This window comes from Ictalurus punctatus, chromosome 2, assembly GCF_001660625.3.
Source record: "Ictalurus punctatus breed USDA103 chromosome 2, Coco_2.0, whole genome shotgun sequence".
Taxonomy (NCBI): Eukaryota; Metazoa; Chordata; class Actinopteri; order Siluriformes; family Ictaluridae; genus Ictalurus; species Ictalurus punctatus.
In genome coordinates, this window is record NC_030417.2 from 676,003 (window position 1) to 701,413 (window position 25,411).

At 38.8% G+C, this 25,411-nt stretch overlaps 4 protein-coding genes across 5 annotated transcripts; 1 reads left to right on the forward strand and 3 right to left on the reverse strand.

Moving 5' to 3' along the window:
* Positions 1-2,435: 2,435 nt before the first annotated feature.
* On the reverse strand, positions 2,436-3,482 carry LOC108275372 (trace amine-associated receptor 4-like). Its single transcript, XM_017486155.3, has one exon. The coding sequence runs from the start codon at positions 3,480-3,482 to the stop codon at positions 2,436-2,438; it is 1,047 nt and encodes a 348-aa protein (XP_017341644.1).
* A 6,957-nt stretch (positions 3,483-10,439) lies between these two features.
* On the reverse strand, positions 10,440-13,009 carry taar1b (trace amine associated receptor 1b). 2 transcript variants are annotated; one of them, XM_017483931.3, is made up of 3 exons: positions 12,506-13,009; positions 12,338-12,419; positions 10,440-12,258 (listed from the first exon to the last, which is right to left on the reverse strand). In XM_017483931.3, the coding sequence occupies exon 3, from the start codon at positions 12,243-12,245 to the stop codon at positions 11,208-11,210; it is 1,038 nt and encodes a 345-aa protein (XP_017339420.1). In that variant the 5' UTR covers positions 12,246-12,258; positions 12,338-12,419; positions 12,506-13,009; the 3' UTR covers positions 10,440-11,207. The 2 variants fall into 2 exon arrangements, with proteins under 2 accessions (XP_017339420.1, XP_053542212.1); XM_053686237.1 differs by having other exon boundaries at positions 12,338-13,009.
* Positions 13,010-16,739: 3,730 nt separating this feature from the next.
* Positions 16,740-17,767, forward strand: taar11 (trace amine-associated receptor 11). Its single transcript, XM_017486963.3, has one exon. The coding sequence runs from the start codon at positions 16,759-16,761 to the stop codon at positions 17,746-17,748; it is 990 nt and encodes a 329-aa protein (XP_017342452.1). The 5' UTR covers positions 16,740-16,758; the 3' UTR covers positions 17,749-17,767.
* Positions 17,768-19,961: 2,194 nt separating this feature from the next.
* On the reverse strand, positions 19,962-21,009 carry LOC108275362 (trace amine-associated receptor 1-like). The gene has a single exon (XM_047161355.2). The coding sequence runs from the start codon at positions 20,991-20,993 to the stop codon at positions 19,962-19,964; it is 1,032 nt and encodes a 343-aa protein (XP_047017311.1). The 5' UTR covers positions 20,994-21,009.
* Between the last annotated feature and the right edge of the window lie 4,402 nt (positions 21,010-25,411).

A 25,411-nucleotide genomic window follows, 5' to 3' on the forward strand; every position in this document is an offset into this window, starting at 1 on the left:
GAGAACTGCAGTTCTGTTTCTTAATTTGTGACCATGTTTATAGTTTTTCTAACACTTATGAGGTGATGTTTGTGTTTGGCAAACATCTAAGATAATGCCTAAGAGGCCAGTTACATTATCTCACTTTTAATGATGGAAAATCTCTCACAGGTACATGACTAATCAAAGGTGTTAAACACTAATGTATTGACTTCACACGTTTCCCTAATATGATGTTGTTGTTTAATAGGATTCCCTAATTATTAGCAGAACAGTAACTCCCTGATCATTAGCAATACCGGGAAGATTTTGCACAAACATTTCTGGCAAACAAGTTTGAGTGACAAGTAAAAGATTGTAATTACATTAAGTAAGTTTACTTACTTATATGACATCTGGTTATACTGAACAATCTAACATATTTTACTGATTATCCCCTTACAGTCATCATCTTTTATGCTTGGTACAACATCTATGCATTTAAATGATCAAACCTTATGCCAAGAAAGCATTCCCTTTGATCTATTTAGGATCTTAGCAGGTGATATATATGATTCATGCAGAACAAATGTTTAGTCCATGATTTAGGCCCCATGACCCAACAGAAACCGTATTAGTATAGGTACTTTACCATATTACTCCTATAATCAGGACAACATCTTTACTTGTGTTGTTTGATCTTATACCATTTTTACCTGTATCATTTAAGAAGTCTGATAATATATTTCATTTTTAATAGTAGGTTTATGTCAATTCAATTAAAGCCTGAATGTTGTCACGTCCTCATATACATCTTTTAGAAGTTGTTTTTCTTGATGAGCTTTCAGTTGCACATCATAGACATAGTTTTTTGACATTATACTGTAGATTCTGGTGCCTTAGCTATGATATACTAACTCTGTTAACCTTTAGAAGCTGCCCAACATTGACCAGTTAAGATTTGTATAAACTGCAACATGTATAATCAACTAAGTTGACCTATTTGCAGATTTATTTATTTTTTTGCATCACAATATTTAGAAGACCTCATTGATTATGATGAGCTGCTACACATATTTTGTATCACTATTGATGAACTATGAGAATTACGGCAGAGACTTTTAATGTTTTAATGTTGTACTATGATATAACTATTTTCAAACATAAAAACTTTAAAATTGTGACACACTGTCTTCAGACCTAGAGTTTTCTCTAGTGGATTCGGCCTACAATATCTTTTACAATATATTTACTTTTTTGCTGTCATTGTCCTGATTCTTATCAGTAACTGTAAGATTATATTAAGAGTATTAAACCTCCCTAATTGGTTCAGTTGGATAAGACACTTGGAAGTCGTTTTTCGGAGACAGTTACACAAATGAATCGTGCAATAGGTTTCCCCCCCCCCCCCCAGTAACGTTTGTAGTGCATCACTACAAACATGGAGTTTGTCTATTAATGATGTAGATTTACACTAAAGTGTCAAATTGGTGGACACACTTGATTGAATATGTATTTTGTCATAAAGGCTTATTGTTTGTATTTAATACGCATGTACAGATTTATTTCGAAATCAAAATGTTTTTTGTTTTTTTTTTAAGTTAAAAAAGATATACTTCAAACAAGTGCAAGTTTTCATATAGAACTCATGAGAAGCAGTGAGGAGCTCTGCACTTGGAAACTTCCTGTGTAAAGCTCACTTATGAAGTTATAGATGTATGACAAAGTATGCCAAGGTATACAGTTTAAAAATGTGAAATATGGAATAGGTTGGATTGGTTTAACACTTTTCTTGGTCACAGAATAATTCTGTGTTATTTCATAGTGTCAGTGTCTTCATTATTATTCTTAACTAGTAGGAAGTAGTAATAAAAAATGTTTTTTTTAAACAACAACAGCAAACAAAACAAAACAAAAAACCCTTCATGAGCAGGTGTGTACTGGTAATGTATTAGGACCTGGTACATTACAACAAGGAAATGGTCTTGGCTGTAAAACATTAAACCTCTTGCTTACTTCCCTGATTATGATTTGTGATTTAGTGTTTGGCCAGTAAGGACAGAAGTGTTTAAATGTTAATCGTACTTGTATAGATTCAAAACATTCTGCCACCTTTGAAAGACTTTTATTTAGGGTAACTTGAAACGATTCAAACGATTAATTTATTTTTGTACTTTATATACACTCTCCTTCTTAATCACCCATTATCAGTTTGACTGATCTACATGATGCCAGCTATAATGTCCGTTTATAATAGGTTGGTCTTTGTCATTGAACTGGCTATTGATGTATGACTTCACTACAACAAAGAAAATATTCTGTGCTTAGGCCTTAGAAATGTAATTTGTGGCAAAAAATCTTATCTTATAAAACCTATCTATAATGGATAACAACTAAATGTATTTACAATTTTTAATTGTTAAGAGTATTCTGTGTAATGCAAAAGAAACAATATGGATTTCACAGAACAATTTTAATTAGAGCGTTAGGTTGCCGGAGTCATTAAGGTGAAAAACATATTTAGATATGATCATCTTAAAGGCCTTCTGAAAACGGGGATAGAAAAAGCCATAGACCAAAGGATTACAAGTAGAATTAAGGTAGCCAAACCACACTAGGACATCAAAAACATCTACAGGGGTTGAGAAGTTCAGGAATGGATCAGCTATAGTCATAATGAAGAATGGCAACCAGCAAAGCAGAAAAATTCCCATTACAATGCCTAGAGTTTTAGCTGCTTTTCTCTCCCTCTGTTCTGAAGAACGGTTCTTTGTTTCACAGTTTCCAATAGTAGTTCTTTCAGCCATTACTTTAGCTTGTTTTCGTGCAACATGAAATATTTTAAGGTAAAGACAGCTCATGATAGTTCCCGGAACGAAAAATGCCACAAGGGCAGCAATGACTCCCCACTGTCTGTTAAAAATCAAAGCACAGTTTCCAACACAGGAGCTCAGCATTAAAAGGTCCTCCAAACCGTCAAGATTTACATTAGACAGTACCACTCCAAAGCTAAATGAGAACGAGAAGAGCCAAATGACAGCAATGCCCACAACCACTCTGTCATTTGTCACCTTCATTTTATAACTCAGAGGGTCGGTAATGGCCATGTATCGGTCAATAGAAACCAAACAGAGGTGCAGGATGGACACAATACTTAGTGTCATGTCTAAACTGGAATGGATTTTACAAAAAATCTCCCCCAAGAACCAGCAGCCTTCCACCCATCTCACCATGCTGAAAGGCATGATCATAGACCCAAGCAGACAGTCCACAACAGCCAGTGACAGGATGATGAAGTTAGTCGGAGAATGCAGCTGTTTAAAATAGGAAATCGTGATGATGACCAGCATATTCCCAAAAACAGTCATAAGTATTGTAGGAAGCATTAAAATGTACATGACAAATCTAATAACAACGAAACGAGCTGTTCGGAGGCAGGAGTCTGGCTCATGTGGAAAGCAGAGAAGTGCCGTATCCACATTAGCATGGGTTGCATTTGTAATGAGGCTCCCTATCCACTCCATTTGGTTGTGTTATTTAAAAAAAAGTTTGAAATTATTCAGGAGATTACCAATTATAGCGTAATAAAAATATCACCACCTAGGAATTTTTTTTTATTATTTATTCAGCCTCAATATGTCTAACTGTACACATTATTTTATTATCTGAACCCACAAGTTAGCTGTGTATGACCTACTTGACTTAAATACGTTCGGGTTTAAAAAAAAGTCAACACCGGTTTACCTTTGGGATGCTTTAATGTGACATCATATCTCTGTCAGATACTGTAAACACTTGCTGTATAATGAGTCTTTATTGGTCACATATACATATGCATAGTGAAATTCTTTTCTTTGCATACCCCAGCATGTCAGGAAGTTGGGGTCAGAGCACAGGTCAGCCTTGATACAGCGCCCCTTGAGCAGAGAGGGTTAAGTGCCTTGCTCAAGGGCCCAACAGTGGCAGCTTGGCAGAGCTGGAGATTGAACCCCCGACCTTCTAATCAGTAACCCAGAGCCTTAACCATCAAGCCATCACTGCCCCCTGTATCTGCCTCTCCATTATTTTTTATTGAGTCACTTATAGTGTACTGATTTGGACATCAGCCTTGTTTTCCTACTGTATAGTAAAACACCTTCTCGCATTACTTACTACCATGGTTTTCATAGTGGGGTCTGATCCGTAAAGCACTGCCTGGGTTCTGCGATTTAATCTTTAATTTCTGCGAAATAATCTTTTTTGACAGTGTTGGAAATCACAACCAGCAAATTTATTATATTTATCAATTAGTTTTTATAGTTGTTAGCCTGTTTGACTGGTTGAATGGGCGTAATACAGACCTCAGTAACTAAAGGGGTTCATGAACTGGGCATGAAATGAGTTGCAAAATACTATTACCTTCGAAACACTTCCTTCTCTGAATACTTTCAAAGGTCTTTTGCAAACTGCCCTCAAGGAAACATGTTGTTGTACATAATTACTGACTTGAGGGGAAATGAGTTATTTAGTTAGGTACAGTTACATTTATATAGTGCTTTTCTAGACCGTCAAAGTGCTTTACATAGTACGGGGGCATAGTTATGGATATCTCTGGTATGGCCTCTGTCTTTTCTCTTTTGCTATTTCTCCTATGTTACTTTTTTGTACTGTATATGTTTCAATGTATGAAATTGTTTCTTCTGTGTAAAACTATTTATGCTGCTATCTTGACAAGAACTCCCTGGAAGAAAAGCTCTTGTATTTCAATGGGACTCCTGGCTAAATAAAGGATAAATATAAATAAATAAATTTAGCTGAAATGGTCCCTGGCTGCAGAACATTTGAGAACCCCTGTAACATCGAATGTGATTGCCTGAACAGTAATGTTGTTAAGATGCTAAAGTGTTGATGCGAGAGTGTAATCAGGGGAGAAAATTTGATTTAGTGAATGCAAACATTCAACTTTTATCAGCTCAATATGGATTTAGTTTATTACTGTACATCACTTTCCATCACATAAACATTTCATATCACCTGACCCGTCACATGACCTCTATGGTATTGGTTTACTAAAAATCTCTGGAAAATGTAACTTTTCCACTCTCGTAAGGAGTTGTAATCCAACTGCAATATCTTATGTTTTGTTGTAACCACAATATTTAACCCTGTGGAATTTACCATTAAACATAGAAATGCAATTTGATGTCAGTATTCTAAATATAAAAACATTGAAAAATATACACCATATGGTCGAACACTTGTGGACATCTGAGCATCACACCGATATGCTTTTTGAACATCCCATTCCAGATTTATTCCCCCTTTGAACTATGTGAAATTTTAACCTACTAATTAAAGTGAAAAATAATAAGAATCATTTTAGGGGGGTTACAATAACCTGCATGTATAAGTGTGCACACCCCTAAACTAATACTTAGTTGAAGCACCTTTAGATTTTATCACAGCCTTTGATCTTTTTGGGTAAGAGTCGATCAGTTTGGCAAGTCTTGACTTAGCAGTAATTACTTTATGTAATATATTTACTTGTTCTAATACATTAATGTACTTATAAAGTTAATGTTTAAGCACTGTATCCAGAGATGAGTTACTCCCATGTAATGAGGATTTAATACCAAAATTGTGTGCAGACTTCAGACCTCAAACATACCTACAGACATAGAGTAAGCTCTGTTTGGACAGTTGGGAGTTTTTGGAAAAACCTGAACTTGAATCTGACCTTGATATTAAATGGTCACATCATTCGAATTCAGTTGTTGGGAATTGGGCTCCTTCAGTGGCAACCTAGTAACAGATTGGGTTCCAAATACCCACTTTCTAAAAGTGTCGCTAATGTCTTTGACTGTTTATTGCTTTTATTCACAAACTTTTTACATTGGTGTTTATGTATGGAGAATAAGCAGAAATATTGATTATTACAAAAAGTACACAACCCTTTGATGGATACTGTTTGAAATCTGGTTAACATGTATTGCATCATGCCAAGACACACTGCAATGAGGTAATGTTTGTCATCTGCAATAACGCCTAAGAGACCAGTTATCAGTTCTCACATTTAATGGTGAAGAATCTCTCAAAGGTATACAACTAAAGGTGTTGAAGACAAAACAGCTTAATGACTTCACACTCTCATCTAATTCTGGTCATCTCAAACCACAGACTGATTCTGTGTACAATATTACACCATCCTGTTTATCATTCATGTTTCCCTAATGGTTTATTTAGCATATTGCATTTTCACCAGATTGTTGTATCATTCATTGCCTTCTAATTGTTTATGCTGTCCATGGAAATATTTCATCATGAATGGCCTATATGGCTTAATATATTCACTTAATGCCCCATATATGAGCTGAGGAATTTACTTTGACCTTTTGATTAGTGTCTGCTATCTGCTGCAGTCTCTTTAAAACATATGAACTCAGATAAGAATAAATATGCTGTGTGAGCATCACAAACCTTTGATGGATACTGGTTGAAATCTGGTTAGCCTGTATTGCACCATGACAAGACACAATGAGGTAATGTTTGTCATCTGAGATAATACCTGAGTGGCCAGTTATCAGTTCTCACATTTAATGATGGAGAATCTCTCACAGGTATTTGACTAATCAAAGGTGTTAAAGACAAAACAGCTTAATGACTTCACACTCTCGTTGAATTTTGGTCATTTAAATCCACAGACGAATTTGTGTATGTACAATATTGCACCATCCTAATTATCCTTCATGTTACCCTAATGATTAAAGTTGCAAGTCCACTTTTCAGAGAACTGATGCAACCTTTAACAAACAAAGTTCACATCTTAGGTTCAATATTGCAACACCGCTTTATTCTTACTACAATAACATAATAAAATATAATAATTTACTAGAATATTCTATACAGGCTTATTGTAAAATATACAAGTACTGTATCGTACAATAAATAAAATGTCTTTTCATATTATAAGCTGTTAGTAAGCTGGGCTGAGAGAGCAAAGTAGGCCATGAAGACGCAAAGAGTGTTAATATAAGGGATCTTGCTCAAGGTTATGTGATGTTTGCCTTTGTATTCTTTATTAGGAATCTTAACCACTAGTTATATCTTTCTGAAATTTAAGTGGTAAAAAGTTCCCATTTTGCAAATGAAGAAATGCCCATACTGTGTCACACAAACAAGGCTCTAATTGTGTTTGCCAGGGCATCTAAGGCATCTAAGGTTCTACTTGACTTGTATGGTGGCTTGTAAGTGCAAAAGGCATAAACAAACAAACAAACAAAAAAGAGAGACACGAGTAAAACACTAGTTACATATGTAACTGTGGATCTATGAAAACCAGATCATCACTAGAGGTGATGTTTTAACACCTGGATACCTTCTTGTATGTGTGTACATACAGTACATGTTGAGGCCTTTCATATGGAAACATTCTGTCTTAGCAACCTTATTGTTCCAGAAGTTCCTGTTCTGAGAGAAGGGTAGCTCTGGCAGTTAGTGTTAGTAGAACCACAATTACATGCATAACATGCATTCTATTTAACCTATCATAACCGTCATGGATGGTGTTTTTTTTTTTTTTATCATCTGGATAACGATTTTGTGTGTCATCCATGTCATCGATACGTTCTCTGCCGTCCTAGCCTCCCCTATCATGTCATGCCCCGAAGCCTCCCCTATCATGCCCCCCCAACCCCCCCCCCCCCCCCCCCCCCCCCCCCCCACACACACACACACACACACAAATTGTAGGAGACCAGATAATGATTATGATTATCTGTTCTATATAAAATCTATCTATATAATCTATATAATATATTTTTGATAAATAGATAGATAGATAGATAGATACACTGATAGATAGATAGATAGATATTTTTGCTTTTGTGTTTTTGTACTTTTTTAAATTACTTTTCATAACTTTTAGAATTTTTTTAAATGCCTTTTATATAACTGACAGGTAAGGAACATGACTGATCAAAAATGTTTCTGAACACTAAGTACTTTTGAATAAGAGAACTTGGCTGTAATAACGTGAACTATTTTACATGTAAAACATGTTGCATTACGTTCGACTTACATTCTAAACACATTCGCATACGAATGATGCAAATTGGGAGGAAGGACGTGTCTCTTTAGCCATGACATTATTAAATCAATCAGTGGGACACCTGCACCTGCTTCTTTTTACAAAGAAGCGCAATTCGCGGTTCAGTGTTGGACAGCGCAAGCCTGATGTCATCCTCCACCTGGAGCCGATTTCGGTACTTGGTTTCAAGGCAGTCCATTTTGAAAACCCGGCCTAGCACAGATAATTTTAAGTGAATATAAGAAGTAATTTTCGGGCAGCATCAGACAACTGAGGATATTCAGTCATCACACTCAGCCAAAATGAAGACAGAGAGCAAGAGCTATAGAGGTGTCACAATCTGGTATTGCTCTTTAATTTAACTAACTGCTCCTCCATGTCAACTGAAAGGTCTTTTCCTGGGCAACTGAAGGGATCTGACCCAAGCAAATGAACTGAAATCCTCAGTGAAATAATGGCCAAATTGTTGTTTCAGTCCTTTAACATGTTGAGCGACTATGTTAATCAAAGGAGAGATATTTATCCCTGTCTCTTGCACACAGTCAGCAAAGTTGGGAAACATGTCAACATTTTTATTAATCAGCCGATCACGCCAAAGATTCAATTTGCCAATGACTTCACTGACTTTGTCTAAAAGAAGCAATATATTGGCATCTCTCCCTTGCATCGATGTGTTCAACAAATTCAACCTGTCAAAAATGTTTACAAGGTATGAGAATTGCGTTAACACAGGGGGTCGTCCAGGTACCGTGCAAGGTCGGACTTCGCATCAACAAGAAATGCCTTCACCGCTGAACGCAATTCATAGAGGCGATGTAAAACCCGACCTCTGATGAGCCAGCGAACCTCAGTGTGAAATAGGAGTTGCTCATGTTCAGCTCCCATTTCCTGACAAAGCAAGGAAAACGTGTGCATTTAATGGCCGTGCTTTAATGAAATTGACCATTTGCACTGCCTGCTTTAAAACTGACTCCAGAGACTCAGACATTTTCTTTGATGCAAGAGATTCGCGATGAATCATACAGTGGGTCCACTTAGCTAGAGCGGCTAAATGCTGGACACAAGTGACCAGACCGCTAACCCTCCCAGTCATTGAATGAGCCCCGTCCCTGCATATCACCACACAATTATCCCATGACATGCTTGCATCCCGTAAATACCCACCCAGAATTCAAACAATGCCAGTATTTTTGAGAGCCGGACATCTTGGACGCCAATACCTCTGAGAGTCGGACAGATCGGGCGCCAATACTTTTGAGAGTCGGCCATGTCGGGCACCAAAACGTTCGAGAGACGGCCGTGTTGCGCGCCAATACTTTCGAGAGCTGGCCGTGTACGGCGCCAATCCTTTCGAGAGCCGTCTGTGTTAAGGCGGCAATACTTTTGAGAGCCAGATAGATTGGGTGCAAATACTTTTGAGAGCCGGACAGATTGGGCGCCAATAAATCGAGAGCTGGACGTGTTAGGGCGCAAATACTTTTGAGAGCCGGACAGATCGGGCGTCAATTCTTTCGAGAGCCGGACGTGTAGGGCGCCAATACTTCCAAGAGCCAGATGTGTAGGGCGCCAATACTTTTGAGATCCGGACGTGTCTATAATACTTTTGCAACTCAGTACAAGTCTATGGGAAATTTTCCGACTTTGAGCTTCCGTAGCGGGAATTCCGGCATCCCGATCGCTTATAAAAGTCACAGCACACTTCTCCTCAATAATCCGATCGATTTGCCTCCTCACCCGTCGGTTTCAGACAAACTGTGCGGGACGAATAATTATAATAATAATAATAAGTATGCAAGAGAACCATGTTAGTGCTTTTCAAGCACAACTAATAATAATAGATATTAAATTACTAGGCACTACATTCAGTATGTTTTCAGTTGGGATCATTTTTTTTTGCAGTATTATTAAAGCAGTGATTGAAATATCAATAGAAATGTAAGCAATAAGATATGGGACTTAACTGTCCTCATTATTATTCAGCTAATTTAATAATTCAATTCTTTTTCCCCACTCTTCCTCATGTACCACCAGAGGGGGCAATGAAACCACTTAGTGCACTTACTTATTATCATCACCAGAGGGCAGCATCATCACGCAGTTAAATTTATAATAGAAGGTGCAGCAAACATTATGAACACACATAATGCTTTTTTTTTTCCTCGAGTGGAGTTTTTTTTTTTTAGGCATTTCACACTGGGCCGAACAAAAAAGTTTAATTACGTACCTTTTCCAGAGGCTTTAGGTAGGCCTAATATGTAATAATAAATAATAATACAATTATTAGTTTGGAAATCTATTAGTCTTGGCAGTTGTGGTTGTTGAATTGGGGCACACACACACACACACACACACACACACACACATGTCTGTACTTAAAATATCAAATAAATAATTGCTGTTTTTTGTCTTTAATTACCTAGCTAGTAGAGAATGCAAGTAGGCGTGGTTATTTGTCTAACGAAGACTTTACATAATGAGATTTTATGTTGAGAAACCATTTATAATAAGGCTCATTTACGTTGTTTTTTTCTTTATGAACTGAAGCCATGCAACTTTATTTATAGTGCAGTACAAGTGCATGGGAAATTACACACTGAATCTAAAAACATTCAGGAGTTAAAACAAAAATAATAAAATAATCTAATAGACTAACAAAAAAGAAATAAAGAAAGAAGAATATAACTAACCAGTAACAGCAATCTCAGTAACGACAAGATGAATATAGTTTCTGTTGCGCTTTTGTACCATTTGCATTTCCAGTCTGGAGCCTTGATTTTAACCATATGTTTGCAGAAGCAACATACTACAATGTTACAGTGTAAAAATGGTTCAAGTTTCAAAAAAAACAAATATGTGTAAGGCTCCATGTGTCAGACTTTTATTCATTCAGAGTCTGTAGATGGTCAAAGGCTTTTTGGCAATACAGAGGTCATACTCAGTGGCTCTGTGTTTCTTTTACAGACCACGGTGATATTGTTTTTGTTTGCCGTCATGCCGACATAAAGGCCCCACCCTCTGGCCCTGACACCTCTCCTTCGTGTGTTCCTGTCCAGCAAGTTAATGAAGAACAGAACCAGTTTTTCTGTGCTGAAAAGGTATAAAATGCTTTGAGACAACAGGACCATATCAGTGGACAAGCACCTACAGAAAATGTGTTTTTCTCTCAGACGTCTTCAAGTTGTAATCACGAGTACAGCTGAAATCTGCAACTGTTCCTGTGAAAAACATCTCCACTGACAATGATCCTTAAAGCTTTTCTGAACCAAGGGTACAAAAATGCATAAATGAAAGGATTCAGTGCGGAGTTCAAATATCCAAACCAGACCAGGGCATCAATTAGCACTGGTGATATTGTGTAATCAACAAAAGGGTCAATGATGTTGCAGAGGAAAAATGGAGTCCAGCAGATGAGGAAAACTCCAACCACAATGGCAAGAGTCAATGTACCCTTCCTTGTTCGGTACCTGAATACTCCAGGTTTCGGACTGTGTATCCTGAGCTGATTGGCCAAAATGTTGATGGATCTCGCTTGGCTTCTAGCGACGATATAAATCCTGGAATAGATGGCGAACATAATTAAGCCAGGGATGAAAAACGAGACCATGGAGGTGACCACGGCTGAACCATGGCTAAAAAAAACATGACAACCTCCCACGCAGCGCATGTGGGACTCGTAAAAATCTTCATTGCCTTTGAGGTTGAGTTCTCCAAAAACCAAAGCATAGGCAAATACTGCAGAAACGAACCAGCTAGCTGAGACCAGAAACAGCACGGTGACAGAACGAAAACGTGAACGATACGTCAACGGGCTGCACACTGCGCAAAACCGCTCCGCTGACACACACATGAGGTGAAAAATGGAAGCCGTACTCAACATGATGTCCATTCCTGTGTGTATCTTACACATAAAGTCTGAGAGGTACCAGCAACCGTACACCGATCGCATGGAGCTTAACGGCATTACGAAAACACCCAGCAAGAAGTCACACATGGCCAGAGACAGGATTAAATGGTTGGTTGGTGTGTGGAGCTGCTTGAAGTGAGCTATTGAAATTATAACCAATATATTTCCCATCACAGTCGTCAGGATGGTAATCGCCATGCCAAGAAACATGGAAATCTGGACATTCAAAGGTCGTGAAATCTTCCAGCAAGATCCGTTGATGGATTCATAGCACACAAGTGCGTTCTGATTGAAGTCAGACAGGTTTAGATTGTCCATTATGCTCCTTCGTCTGGGAGATAAACGAACCATCATTTACAAAACTATAGCATTATGGTCAAATACAAGAAACAATTTTTTAAAAGACTTACATTCACAAAGTCATGATATGTAGCTGGTATTTTGTATTCTTATCCAATTCAGACAAGGTTTCATAGTCCATTATGCTCCAAACTGTGGCCGAGAAGAAAGAGGAATTAGCTGGAAAATCCATGTTGTTAACCAGGCAAGACGTGCATATGCAGCGTTTAATTACTTACCCTAAAGCTTGTTTTGGTGTGGTTCAGCTAGCTCATTCTGCTCCCTCCTGTTATAAATAATAAAAAAAATCATTTACAAACTTCGTCATAAAGTTCAAAGTACAAGTTAAAGACACTTCCTTTCACCAACATTTTATTTATTGAAGTCAGAATCTCGCTTAGCAGGACAGCACCACTTCCTCTTTTTTTTCTTCTTTTTTTTTACTGTAAGCAAATGGATAGATTTCTTCTGGGAACCATCACAGAGGACATTTTTAATCCTCTTAGAGACTGGAAATAAACCATGGAATGTCTTCTCCCATGGGTGTAGTTTATTCTATTGTGAGAAAACGGTCCTTACTGGAAGTCCAGCATTCACAAGACCTTCTGAAGAAGAAAAAAAATTCAATGGTCCTTTAATACCTCGTAAACCCCCACCCGAGTCTGAATCTTCTGAACAGAACAAACATCTCTGTGAAACCTAGATACGTGCCCAGATACATATCTTCCATGTACAGAATCACAATTATGACCAATGCAAACACCCCCCACACCACCTCGCCCACCACACCCACACAATGAGAAACAGATGTTTAATATTGACAATTGAAAAGGGTCAGATATTGATGCAAAGGCCTGGATTAAACAGATCGTCCTCCACACGAGCGATTACATTAGCTCTCGTGATTGTAGGAGTGACATGCATATGTTTTGACACTTCACTGTTTAAAATCATGTCACGTTGCTTTTTATCTGATGATGCACTTTTGAATAAATCTTTTCAAGATTGAGAGACAGAAAAGTAAACATGCTGATGGAACAAAGCTCTTATCTCATTCTATCCCTCTATTTCTAATGCAGATTATTTAGACACTTGGTTGCTACCTGCTGTATTTGATTACTCTTGATTCTTTTGGTGTTTGTTCCAGTGGCAGCGATGTTGTGTAATTGTTTGCACTTCCCTCAGGTTGACTGTCGTACTGTAAACGAGAAGCATATGGAGACCATATTAATCGGTAGGGCCTTAAGGTTTAATTAACCTTACTTTACCTTAACCTTACAAGGATATTCATGCTAATTAACATCTTTGCTATGTTAATTGCATGTTAAAACATGTTAGGTAGCTTCAAATGTTTAGCTAGCTACAACAGACATGCCATGTCTGAATTCTTTACTAATTCTTTACCAGTCGAATATCCAAAAGTTACATCAATATTTATAGATATAAAAAATCTCTCATATTCAGACTCGGGTTACACAGCTGCTTAAGACAACATTTTAATAGCGTCTAGAGCACCACCTTTAAACACAAACACTTGCTTTTAAACTCGAGGAAAAAATCAGGGCTAGAAAATTCAGACTGAAGAAGGAAATAGCACTGCTGTCAAATGTAATACAGTAAAATAAAAGTACGCAATGATATTTGAAAGAAAAGATGCCAGTCATTGCAATAAATCTAATAGGAGTCTAGTATATTGCTATAGTTCACATTAATCACTGCAAATTTGGTTTAATTTAACAATATGGCTTCCACACTCATTAAGCAGCAGCTTCTTAATCCATATATGGATATTATTCACCAACGGTTAATTGTGTGCACAGCTTAATGAAGACACTAGACACTAAATCTAGGTCATCTAATCCTAACGTTTCATCATGATTTTAATTCAGTAATTTGAGTTGCTGAATTATTAAAATAATGCTAATGTTTGTGCTAATTTGTTACAATCTCCTGTAAAGAAAATGCGAAGGATAAGCTGACTGAGCACTCATCTGCTCTTACACTTACAGCCCACGTTAAGTTTGTTTATAACTTTATCCATAAAAAAAAAAACTCAAGATAAGCAATGTCTCTGATTAAGATGCATCCTCTCTGATGTCCTCAATAAAAAAGAGATAATGTATTTAAATTACTAACGTAATAAACAGTGAACACGGGTTGGAACGATTCATGATGTTCTCTTTTCCAGCGAGTCTTCTTTGTGATGCAGTGTATGCTCAAACCACTATGTTCCTTTAAGATTCCTTAAAACTTTTACATGTTAGAATGAATTTTAATGTTTAACTTTTACACTAGCGTTTGGGGTACTGTGTGGACGATATAACGGCTCTTTCTGCTCTTTTTAACATACGAGGCATGGTACTGGCCACAACTGGGTCACGTGTGAAATGGTCAAATTCTCCTGATGTTGTACAGGTAGGGAAATGGTGCATGATAAACTATAAGCCAATTGAGTACAATTCTAGCCACATGAGGGAAAAAATAATGTGTTTGATTGGTTTATAATCAGATGTGTGTCCTTTCTCGTTCCTCTCTTTCTTCCTATATAAATATATGAATATATACAACTTGTTAGTGTTTGATCAGAACTCGGCCACTCAGTCATTCAGAGGTAAAATATTTTTTAAAGTTTTCCAGATATAATTAATTACGCATGATAATTTAAATAGCATGTAGGTAACTTGCAAATGCTGCTAAAGATGTATGTATTATATGTACTGTATTTGTACTGTAATTTTTGTTGTAGTTTGTTCTTCATGTTTTAACAGATGGTGCACATGGTGGTAGTGCTGATAAACTCCTCTCTCTCTCTCTCTGTCTCTCTATCTAGCTATATATTTATCTGTCTATCAATCTGCACATTAGTGTGCAAAGCTCTCAGGCCCATGTAAAGAAATATAGCAAAGCAAAGATGCTTCCAAGAAATAATGAAGGCAAACATTTCTGTATACAACACTGGACTGAAAAGAGCAGTAAACAGGAATCAGCTAAACCATGTTTGCCTTTAAACCAGTTTTCTCAGGTACAGTGTTGTGAAGGAAATCAGCTGTATGATTTTCTTAAGTGTTGGAGAACCTGAAACTGTTCTTCTAGGTTCATCTGAAAGAAAAAATAACAATATTTTATTTATCTTTTAAGGTGTATATAAAAGTCTCACTTTTTGATATTTACATTTGATTGGAAAGTTTATAAACCTGGAATTTGCTCTTTTCTGCTGACGCACTAATGTAGGAGACATAAAAATCCATTCTAAGGCCAAATGGATGTATTTTGTTTGTTTTTTTGTTTTTTTAAGCGTGTGAAGACTTTTGCACAGTACTGCAATTAAGTATAAATGTAGGACTAGTATGCTTCAAGGTAAATGTACTGTAGCTTGAAAATCAACTCAACGGGATACTCAAGTCCACAGAGTGTACAGGGAGAAGAGTTTTCTCACTTCATATGTTAATGGCTGTTGATGAAGTGATTCTTGTACATGAGAAATCTTTATTATAATGTTAGAAAGGATTTACTTGTTTTGATGATTCATGATTCACTCTTTCATTAGAGCGAATGATCTATGACTTCTTTAGGAAATCTACACTTAAATTATGTAAAAAAAAAAAAAAAAAAAACCCTTTAGGTTTCACTGGAAGCAGCTTTTATATGTTTATTATTTTATTTTATTATTTTCCTGTTTTGTTTACTACTTAGTTTTTTCTCTTTGCTGTGTGAAACATCCAGCAGTCTGTGATATGAAGTGAGGGTTAAAGTTCAATGTAAACATGCTGAACCAGACAATTTCAGTGTACGTCAAAGGTAAATTGTGAGTAATGGCATCACACGGTTACATTTCTGTATTTCATCAGTATGAAGGAATGTTCTGGGGCTTCATGGTGTATGTGTGTGTAATATCAAAATATATTTATTCATAGAAACTATATCAATACAACTGGGTTATACTCCAATATGAGTAGACTTGTTGTTGACAATTTTTGACTGTAATACTAATTTAAGTTTCATTTTGGTGTTTTGTATTTCATGTTATGCTAAGATTATAAATAAATAAATAAATAAATAAATAAATAAAAAGTTTTAGAAACCCCAAACCAAACAGCCAAATGTAGCCAACACCAGTTAATACCACTTAACCACAAAAGCTCAATAAGTATTTGTACACAAAACTTGTTTTATGATTGTTAATAACAAAAGAAAAAATTTCATCAATTGGTCAGATTGAAACACTTAAAATGTACTGTGCTACATCACCTGTCACTCAGGATCAAATTAAATCTAAAAATGGAAGAGAAAAAAAATGGCATTGACTCTTTAACGCTTATGATGTGAAAAGTAACGTTTGAATAATGACCTAAATGATATTTCATCCTTTTGTAAGTGGATGTCACTTCACACAATAGGTTTGTCTTTTACAAGCATATAAAGTGTAACTCCCTAAAAAAACTCATACTTTCTGTATTTTTAGGCATCCATTAATCGAACCACTTCACTGAAGATGAACTCGAGCCTGTCTGGATTGCGCGACTCTGCCCCTCTGTGTTATAGTTCTCTGAATAACTCATGTCCTCGGACCGTGTACCTGCTCCCTGTGCGCCTTTGTCTCTACTTCCTCTTCACCACCATCGCCATCCTCACTGTGAGCGGAAACCTGCTAGTTATCTTTGTCATCTTACTTTCCCAGAATCCCCTTCTGGCAGAAACCAATCATCTGATTCTGTCTCTGTCTGTGGCTGGGGTTCTGATCGGAGGATTCGTGATGCCGCACAGCATGGTGCGCTCCATCGAAACCTGCTGGTACTTTGGCGTGTTTTTCTGTGAATTTCACACCACCGTCGATATTGTCCTGTGTAACACCACCATTTGGCACCTTACCTTCATCTCTGTTGATCGTTACTTGGCCATCTTTCATCCTATGCGCTACCGAAACCTGATGACCAACAAAACTAGTGCGACCATGATAAGTTCCAGTTGGGGTCTGGCATTAGTGTTTGGCTTTGCCATTGTCATTTCAAATCCGGAAGTCAAGATCATGGATGCTTCTTACAAATCATGTGTGGGAGGATGTTTTTCTTTGCATGCCAGAGAAATCGGGGTGGAATATTCCATCATCTTCTACTTTATCCCTGTATGTGTCATAATCACTGTCTATAGCAGGATATTTTTTGTGGCACAAAGACACGCCAGAGTGATTCATAGCTCCAATAAAGGCCCAAAACATTCCGTGCCTTTCACAGCTAAAGATCTCAAAGCAACCAAAACCCTTGTTGTAGTTGTTGGAACCTTTCTTTTTTGCTGGACGCCATTTTTTATGTGCAATATAATCGACCCACTAATAGGCCATTCGATCGACAGTGTTTTGTACGAATCTCTTATGTGGGTTGCGTACTTAAATGCAATGCTTAATCCTTTAATATATGTGTTTTTTTATAGCTGGTTCAGAAAAACAGCAAAGGTCCTGCTGAGCAAGCTGTTCATGCAGATGTAACGTGAGTGTAGATGTAGCAGCAAATATCACCCAAGCTTTATGTGTGTGGGATTTTAGATATTCCCTAAAACTTATATTATTAAAATGTAAATGCATTCTTGTACAGTTTAATAAATGCCCTGTTGAAATTAATGCATTATCTTTTTACATAAAATTTTACAGAAATTAAAGAAGCTATTATTTGGCAGTTAAAAATGTGTAATCATGAAACAGTGAAGTTATAGGTATCAGAAAACCAGCAGGACTTGTAAAACCTAGTGTAGAACCTCTTGCAGCCAGTGTGAGGTGGTTTATATGTAGAGCAATGCTGAGCACTAATTACAGATATGGTAACAACCCAGCATTTGGGTAATGATGCTCTCTGGTGTTGAAATATAGAATTTTCATGGGTGATTCTCGAAGGTGGTCCAGGTTCCTTTTACCCTTGGTTTGGGCGCAGGTTGGTTGGGATTATCATGGTGGCAGCCTTGTATAACTCGCCAGTTTCCAACCCTAGTCCTGGAGAAGTTCTCGTCTTAGACATTTTAGTGCTTTCCTGATTTAACACACCCACTTTAATTAAGGAAATCACCAAGTATACGGGATGTATCAGTGACATCAGTTTTACCCTGGAGCACCCTTTAAAGCTGTAGCAGTAGCATGGGGCCAGGGGCTAATAGTGAAAGCATTTTCTTGACACACAAGAAAAGACATAGAAATACAAATACATATTGGTTTGAGCACTTCTTAAACGTAATCTACAATAGCATGTTTCCCGTAACTTAATAGGTGGAACCAGGTAGAAGGGTTGATAATAATGTTTCCTGTCTCAAATGCAAGTTCCTTTGGATAAAAGCATCAGCAATATGAAGTAAATGCATCTGTTTATGACAGCTTAGGGTCTGATTATGATCCCAGAAGTGCTGTAATCAAGATTGGCATTTGTGTATACTGTTTTAAGGTTAGTGTTTTCCCATGAGAGGTTGTCTCTAGTTTCTAGAGCTCTGGTCACAGTTCACTGAACACACATCTCAACCAGCAATGTGGCAACTGAATATGTACACAGTGCTGGAGCTTTTCAATTTTAAGAAACATTTTAAATGAAACATTTCAAGTGAATAAAGAATACCACACATCAAATCTGACATCAGTTGTATGTCACTGGAGATTCTGGGCATGGGAAAGGAAGCTACAGTTCAGGGAGAGTCATCGGTTACTGGCACGGCTTGCTGCATGAGCAGGTCTTTTTAATTTTAGGCAAACCAACATTTAAAAAAACAAGATACGAGCAAAAGATGGAAACCAAACAGCTCTAAGGAGGAGTGATGATTAAAATGCTGTGAAACAGGTGGAGGTAAAATACACCGGTGGATAAATATATGTGTGTGTAAATATTAGTCTTGCATTGGTTTTGATCGGATATTGCAAGCTTACCAAGGCCCGTTTTTCTTTAAAGTACTTTATAGAAAAAGTATTGAGCATGAACCTAGGATCAGATTCATCGTTTCCATTATAGAATGTGAAAATAGCTCAAACATTTTTCAGAGATTTTTCTTGCTGAAGATATGAATGTTTGTCCATTATATTCAGTGCTTTTGAGAAAGTTCATCCATGAAGGTTTGTTATTACTCAGTAATTATTTTGAAAGCGGATTTTGTCTTTTCAGACGTTGAATTTTCAGAATAGAGAACTTTGATTTATTAAATGAATTAATCATCATGCTTTAATTGTGAAGAAACTTTAGTGTCCCACTTATACATAGACTGTACATTGTATAACAATCAAAACTCCACAGTTTCTGCATTTCTATTAAAAAAAAATATATATATATACTGATTTTATCGTGAATAAGATAAAGTGTTGAACATTACTCGTTTAACATAAAGTCATAATGAGAGCTGAAGCAAAGAGGCTTTATTGGGGTGTTTTTTCATAATACACACCTTGATATCTACCTAAATATTATTAATAAATCAGCATGTTCCTCAGATTTTATAGCAACAGAAACAAAATTATTGGTTCTTGATCCCCAAAAAGGGGATCCATTTCCATGATCAGGTTTCATACTTAAAGCAGTGTGGCACAGGCAGGAGTAGAAATTAGGAATGAATGGAATGAGAAAGCTATTGGCATCACCTTTTTCATTGCTCAAACTTTTTGTAACATTTTAATTTGATCACAGTGTTAATTAAAACTTAAGAATATTGAGTCTCAGCTTGAAAAAAAACAAACAATTAAAACAATTTGGTGTGTGACGAATTGACTTGAAATATTCCCCCAGAAAGAATGACTCTAAAAGCATGTCTGAACCAGCTGTAGAAAAATGCATACACTATCGGATTACACGTTGAGTTGAAATACCCGACCCAAAGGAAAACATCAAACAGAATCGGAGGAACTGAATATCCTGTAAATGGATCGATGCAGTTGCAGATAAAAAACGGCACCCAGGAGGTCAGAAAAACTCCCACGATTATGGCTAACGTTTTTGTGGCCTTCCTTTCTGACTTGCTCATACCGGATTTTTCCTCGGCTGTCTTTGACTTCGCATTCGTGGATTGAATTGCACGAGCTTGTCTTTTTGCAGTGCGAAAGATTTTCATATACACACATAGCATGATTACTGCAGGGATGTAAAAACATAGCATAGGAAACACTATGGCTGCCGCTTTAGCTTGAAAAACCATACATGCTCCTTCACAAAGGAAGTTATTGTAATAAAACTCTTCATTTCCAAGAATATTGAGTTCCATAAATATCATCCCGAACCCGAGTGCTGCAGAAATGCCCCAGCACACTATGATCATGAATCTAATGGTAGTCGGAGTCATTTTACTGTGATACAGAAGCGGATGACATACAGCGTAATATCGATCTAATGAAATAATACACAGGTTTAAAATGGACGCAGTGCACACGGTGACATCCAAACTGCTGTGTATTTTACAAAAGGTGCTTCCTAAATACCAGCAAGTTTCCACAGAGCGTATCATGCTAGGAGGCATCACCATTCCTCCTACAAGCAGATCAGCAACAGCCAGAGAGAGAATGAGGTAATTAGTTGATGTGCGTAATTGTCTGAAATGTACGACAGTTATGATCACAAGCAGGTTTCCGATCACAGTAATAAGAGAAGAAGTGCTAAAGAGGATGTAGAGCAAAACCCGGACTTCCAGAGGATAATCAGTCTTCAAACACGATTTATTAAGGGAACTGAAACAAAGTGAAGGCTCCTCTAATATATCCAAATCGATGATATTGTCCATCTGCAGCTCCCACAATGCCTTCCAGATCTGAGAAAATTAACAAGGTAGTGAGGTTATTATAATAATAATCATCATCATCGTCACAAAATCATATTAATGCATGATGTACAGCTTTTAGAATAACTTGCAAATTGTATTATTTACATTTTATTACATTCCCAACAATTATTTTATCATAATCGTTCATACCTCTCCATGCACCATGTAGCTGAATCTCCTAAACCTAGGAGAACAAAGTCTAAATTTATAGTCTATCTTAGCCAATAGCAGTGAATCAGATTAATCCCTTGTGGTGAATGATGGAACTGAATCAGGTTTATTCCATTTTTTTTAAACCAAGATTTAATGGAGTTCAAAATATGATAGCATAACACTGTGACCCTGTCCATCACTTTAAATGCTATGTGGTTTCATTCACTGTTTGTGGTGCATTGTAAGTCGTAATTTGCAAGTTTTAATGATGTCATTTCTCACCTTGGCACAATCAATGTGACAAATTTGGGGGCCTTCATGAAAGTGTGTCTTTCGTTTTCTTTGTCAGAGCATGTAAAGTTTATAAAAAGCTTATTTAACTGCACTTTTACAGTTACAGGCCTGAGTAACTGCTGGTTCTTTTCCACTATAATGAAGTTCAAAAATTCATGCAACATTTAGGACTGAAATTTCAGCACAGCAACAGCAGTAGACTGTTTTCTGCTCAAGTTACTGGTTAACTCCTTCTATCTGTTGCACATGGCCCCAGCAGTGCTTCAGATGGTCGTCTGCTCGTACCTGAAGTTTCCCTTCCGGGTGACCTGTTGACACAAAGAAGACACAGGGTTAGTGTGTGTGTGTGTGTGTGTGTGTGTGTGTGTGTGTGTGTGTGTGTGTCTCACCTGAGGAGGCTCTCTCCCTGGCGTCCACTTCTCGATGGGCCATGTAGGCCCACCGGACCGTGCCTCAGCCCTGGGCAGCCTTTGGGAGGGAGATTGTGGGGAACCCTGACCAATCTCATCTGAGAAACAACAGGACTGGAAGCTCCAGGATCAGCCCGACGAGGAGTGGCCATTCACTGGCGGAGGTTGAGTCAAGGACTTCAGCGGCGGGGACCTTCTGCATGTCCCCATTGACACAGGAAACACAACCAACCAGCCAGGGTTTGTCAGCTTGCTGCGGGGTTGATAGGTCTAGCTCGGTAGGCATGAGCTCATCCCGGGGAGTTCCATAAGCGAGGCGGATTTCGTTTTGTCTCTTCTTCCGGGGAGCTGGACCCGGCATTGGCCAGGGGGGACTTCCGTCTCTCTCCCCTCCAGGCTCCAGGGTGGTAGGATTATCAGTGGAACTCGGCCTCTGCCTTGGTGGGAAACAGGGCGCATCGAGCCAGGATTTCTCCTTTGCGGGTCTCATAGTGGGTGGCCTCGGCCGGAAGGTGCGTGTAGTAGGCAAGCCGACCTTGGTGAGCAGTTGCGGGGCATCTCAAAAGGGTTCAGGGAGAGAGATGGCAGCAGCAGAGCAGGGTTTCTGGACGCAGTGCACACGGTGACATCCAAACTGCTGTGTATTTTACAAAAGGTGCTTCCTAAATACCAGCAAGTTTCCACAGAGCGTATCATGCTAGGAGGCATCACCATTCCTCCTACAAGCAGATCAGCAACAGCCAGAGAGAGAATGAGGTAATTAGTTGATGTGCGTAATTGTCTGAAATGTACGACAGTTATGATCACAAGCAGGTTTCCGATCACAGTAATAAGAGAAGAAGTGCTAAAGAGGATGTAGAGCAAAACCCGGACTTCCAGAGGATAATCAGTCTTCAAACACGATTTATTAAGGGAACTGAAACAAAGTGAAGGCTCCTCTAATATATCCAAATCGATGATATTGTCCATCTGCAGCTCCCACAATGCCTTCCAGATCTGAGAAAATTAACAAGGTAGTGAGGTTATTATAATAATAATCATCATCATCGTCACAAAATCATATTAATGCATGATGTACAGCTTTTAGAATAACTTGCAAATTGTATTATTTACATTTTATTACATTCCCAACAATTATTTTATCATAATCGTTCATACCTCTCCATGCACCATGTAGCTGAATCTCCTAAACCTAGGAGAACAAAGTCTAAATTTATAGTCTATCTTAGCCAATAGCAGTGAATCAGATTAATCCCTTGTGGTGAATGATGGAACTGAATCAGGTTTATTCCATTTTTTTTAAACCAAGATTTAATGGAGTTCAAAATATGATAGCATAACACTGTGACCCTGTCCATCACTTTAAATGCTATGTGGTTTCATTCACTGTTTGTGGTGCATTGTAAGTCGTAATTTGCAAGTTTTAATGATGTCATTTCTCACCTTGGCACAATCAATGTGACAAATTTGGGGGCCTTCATGAAAGTGTGTCTTTCGTTTTCTTTGTCAGAGCATGTAAAGTTTATAAAAAGCTTATTTAACTGCACTTTTACAGTTACAGGCCTGAGTAACTGCTGGTTCTTTTCCACTATAATGAAGTTCAAAAATTCATGCAACATTTAGGACTGAAATTTCAGCACAGCAACAGCAGTAGACTGTTTTCTGCTCAAGTTACTGGTTAACTCCTTCTATCTGTTGCACATGGCCCCAGCAGTGCTTCAGATGGTCGTCTGCTCGTACCTGAAGTTTCCCTTCCGGGTGACCTGTTGACACAAAGAAGACACAGGGTTAGTGTGTGTGTGTGTGTGTGTGTGTGTGTGTGTGTGTGTGTGTGTGTGTGTGTGTGTGTGTGTGTCTCACCTGAGGAGGCTCTCTCCCTGGCGTCCACTTCTCGATGGGCCATGTAGGCCCACCGGACCGTGCCTCAGCCCTGGGCAGCCTTTGGGAGGGAGATTGTGGGGAACCCTGACCAATCTCATCTGAGAAACAACAGGACTGGAAGCTCCAGGATCAGCCCGACGAGGAGTGGCCATTCACTGGCGGAGGTTGAGTCAAGGACTTCAGCGGCGGGGACCTTCTGCATGTCCCCATTGACACAGGAAACACAACCAACCAGCCAGGGTTTGTCAGCTTGCTGCGGGGTTGATAGGTCTAGCTCGGTAGGCATGAGCTCATCCCGGGGAGTTCCATAAGCGAGGCGGATTTCGTTTTGTCTCTTCTTCCGGGGAGCTGGACCCGGCATTGGCCAGGGGGGACTTCCGTCTCTCTCCCCTCCAGGCTCCAGGGTGGTAGGATTATCAGTGGAACTCGGCCTCTGCCTTGGTGGGAAACAGGGCGCATCGAGCCAGGATTTCTCCTTTGCGGGTCTCATAGTGGGTGGCCTCGGCCGGAAGGTGCGTGTAGTAGGCAAGCCGACCTTGGTGAGCAGTTGCGGGGCATCTCAAAAGGGTTCAGGGAGAGAGATGGCAGCAGCAGAGCAGGGTTTCTTCAGCTCCAGTAGATCCTGCATACTGACATAGACGCTCTGGACCAGCTTCTGTGTCCCTGCCTGCTGCCGGATATTCGTCTTCAGCAGGTGCTGTAGTATGGTGTCCATGACTGCTGTGCTCATGCCCACATTCTCTACGACTGTGGCTACTCTAGGCTGCGGTGGGTGGAACATGAGGCAGGAGTCTGGTAAAAAGTGCTCTTTTATTTTAGAATGTGGGAGAACGGGGAAGGTGAGGGAGTGAGGAACTGAGGTGCAGGCGGTGGTTGTCACAATGGTTGCCCGAGGTTGGGAGAAGCAAGCGGACTGGAGCAGTGTCAAGGTGGGATCCAGGCAGTGTGAAACAAAGAAACATGCATCAGCGGGACCTAGACAGGAGAACATGTTCACCTCTCTGGTTGGCTGCGCCCTTTTATATTCTCCTGGCTCCTGCAGGAGCAGCAGCACCCCTCATTGGCTACCAGCCTTGTGTGCTCATGCCACCCCGCCCTGCAGCCATGTGCTCCTGTGCTGTCCAGATCAAACGGGGTGCTGATTGGACAGCTCAGTTTGGGTGACAGTTGTCCAAGGAGAACGTTGGTCTTGGTGCGTGTGGGCTGCAGACCTGCCATCCCACCAACACTACTGTAAACTAATTTAAAAGTAGAGAAGTGGGACTTTACACTGGTTATATTGTGAGCAGCCATGTTGATATGATGTCATTATGTTAACTGGGAAGGAAGTAGAACCCCAAGCTGATAAGAAATTTCAAGTTGAGGGGGCATTTTCTTTGCCTTTTCCAGTTGTAGGCAGACAATTACAAGCTGCAACTTCACCTCAAACCCAGCATTACTCTCCCCTGTCAAACGATAATGACCAACCAGGGAAACTGCCAACAACTCTGTTCTGCATACATGAGCTTACAGAAGTCCACAGAGGCGTCATGTCAGCACTGGATTTGGCCATCAACTCCAATTCCCAGAAACCACCACAGAATCACAACATGATCATTCTGGACTCCATTTCTCATTGCTCACAGCCATGATCACAGTCAT

What these genes read in the sequence shown, in the direction of transcription:
- LOC108275372 (XM_017486155.3), bottom strand. Translation starts at nt 3,482, where the DNA reads ATGGAGTGGATAGGGAGCCTCATTACAAATGCAACCCATGCTAATGTG.
- taar1b (XM_017483931.3), bottom strand. Translation starts at nt 12,245, where the DNA reads ATGGACAATCTAAACCTGTCTGACTTCAATCAGAACGCACTTGTGTGC.
- taar11 (XM_017486963.3), top strand. Translation starts at nt 16,759, where the DNA reads ATGAACTCGAGCCTGTCTGGATTGCGCGACTCTGCCCCTCTGTGTTAT.
- LOC108275362 (XM_047161355.2), bottom strand. Translation starts at nt 20,993, where the DNA reads ATGGACAATATCATCGATTTGGATATATTAGAGGAGCCTTCACTTTGT.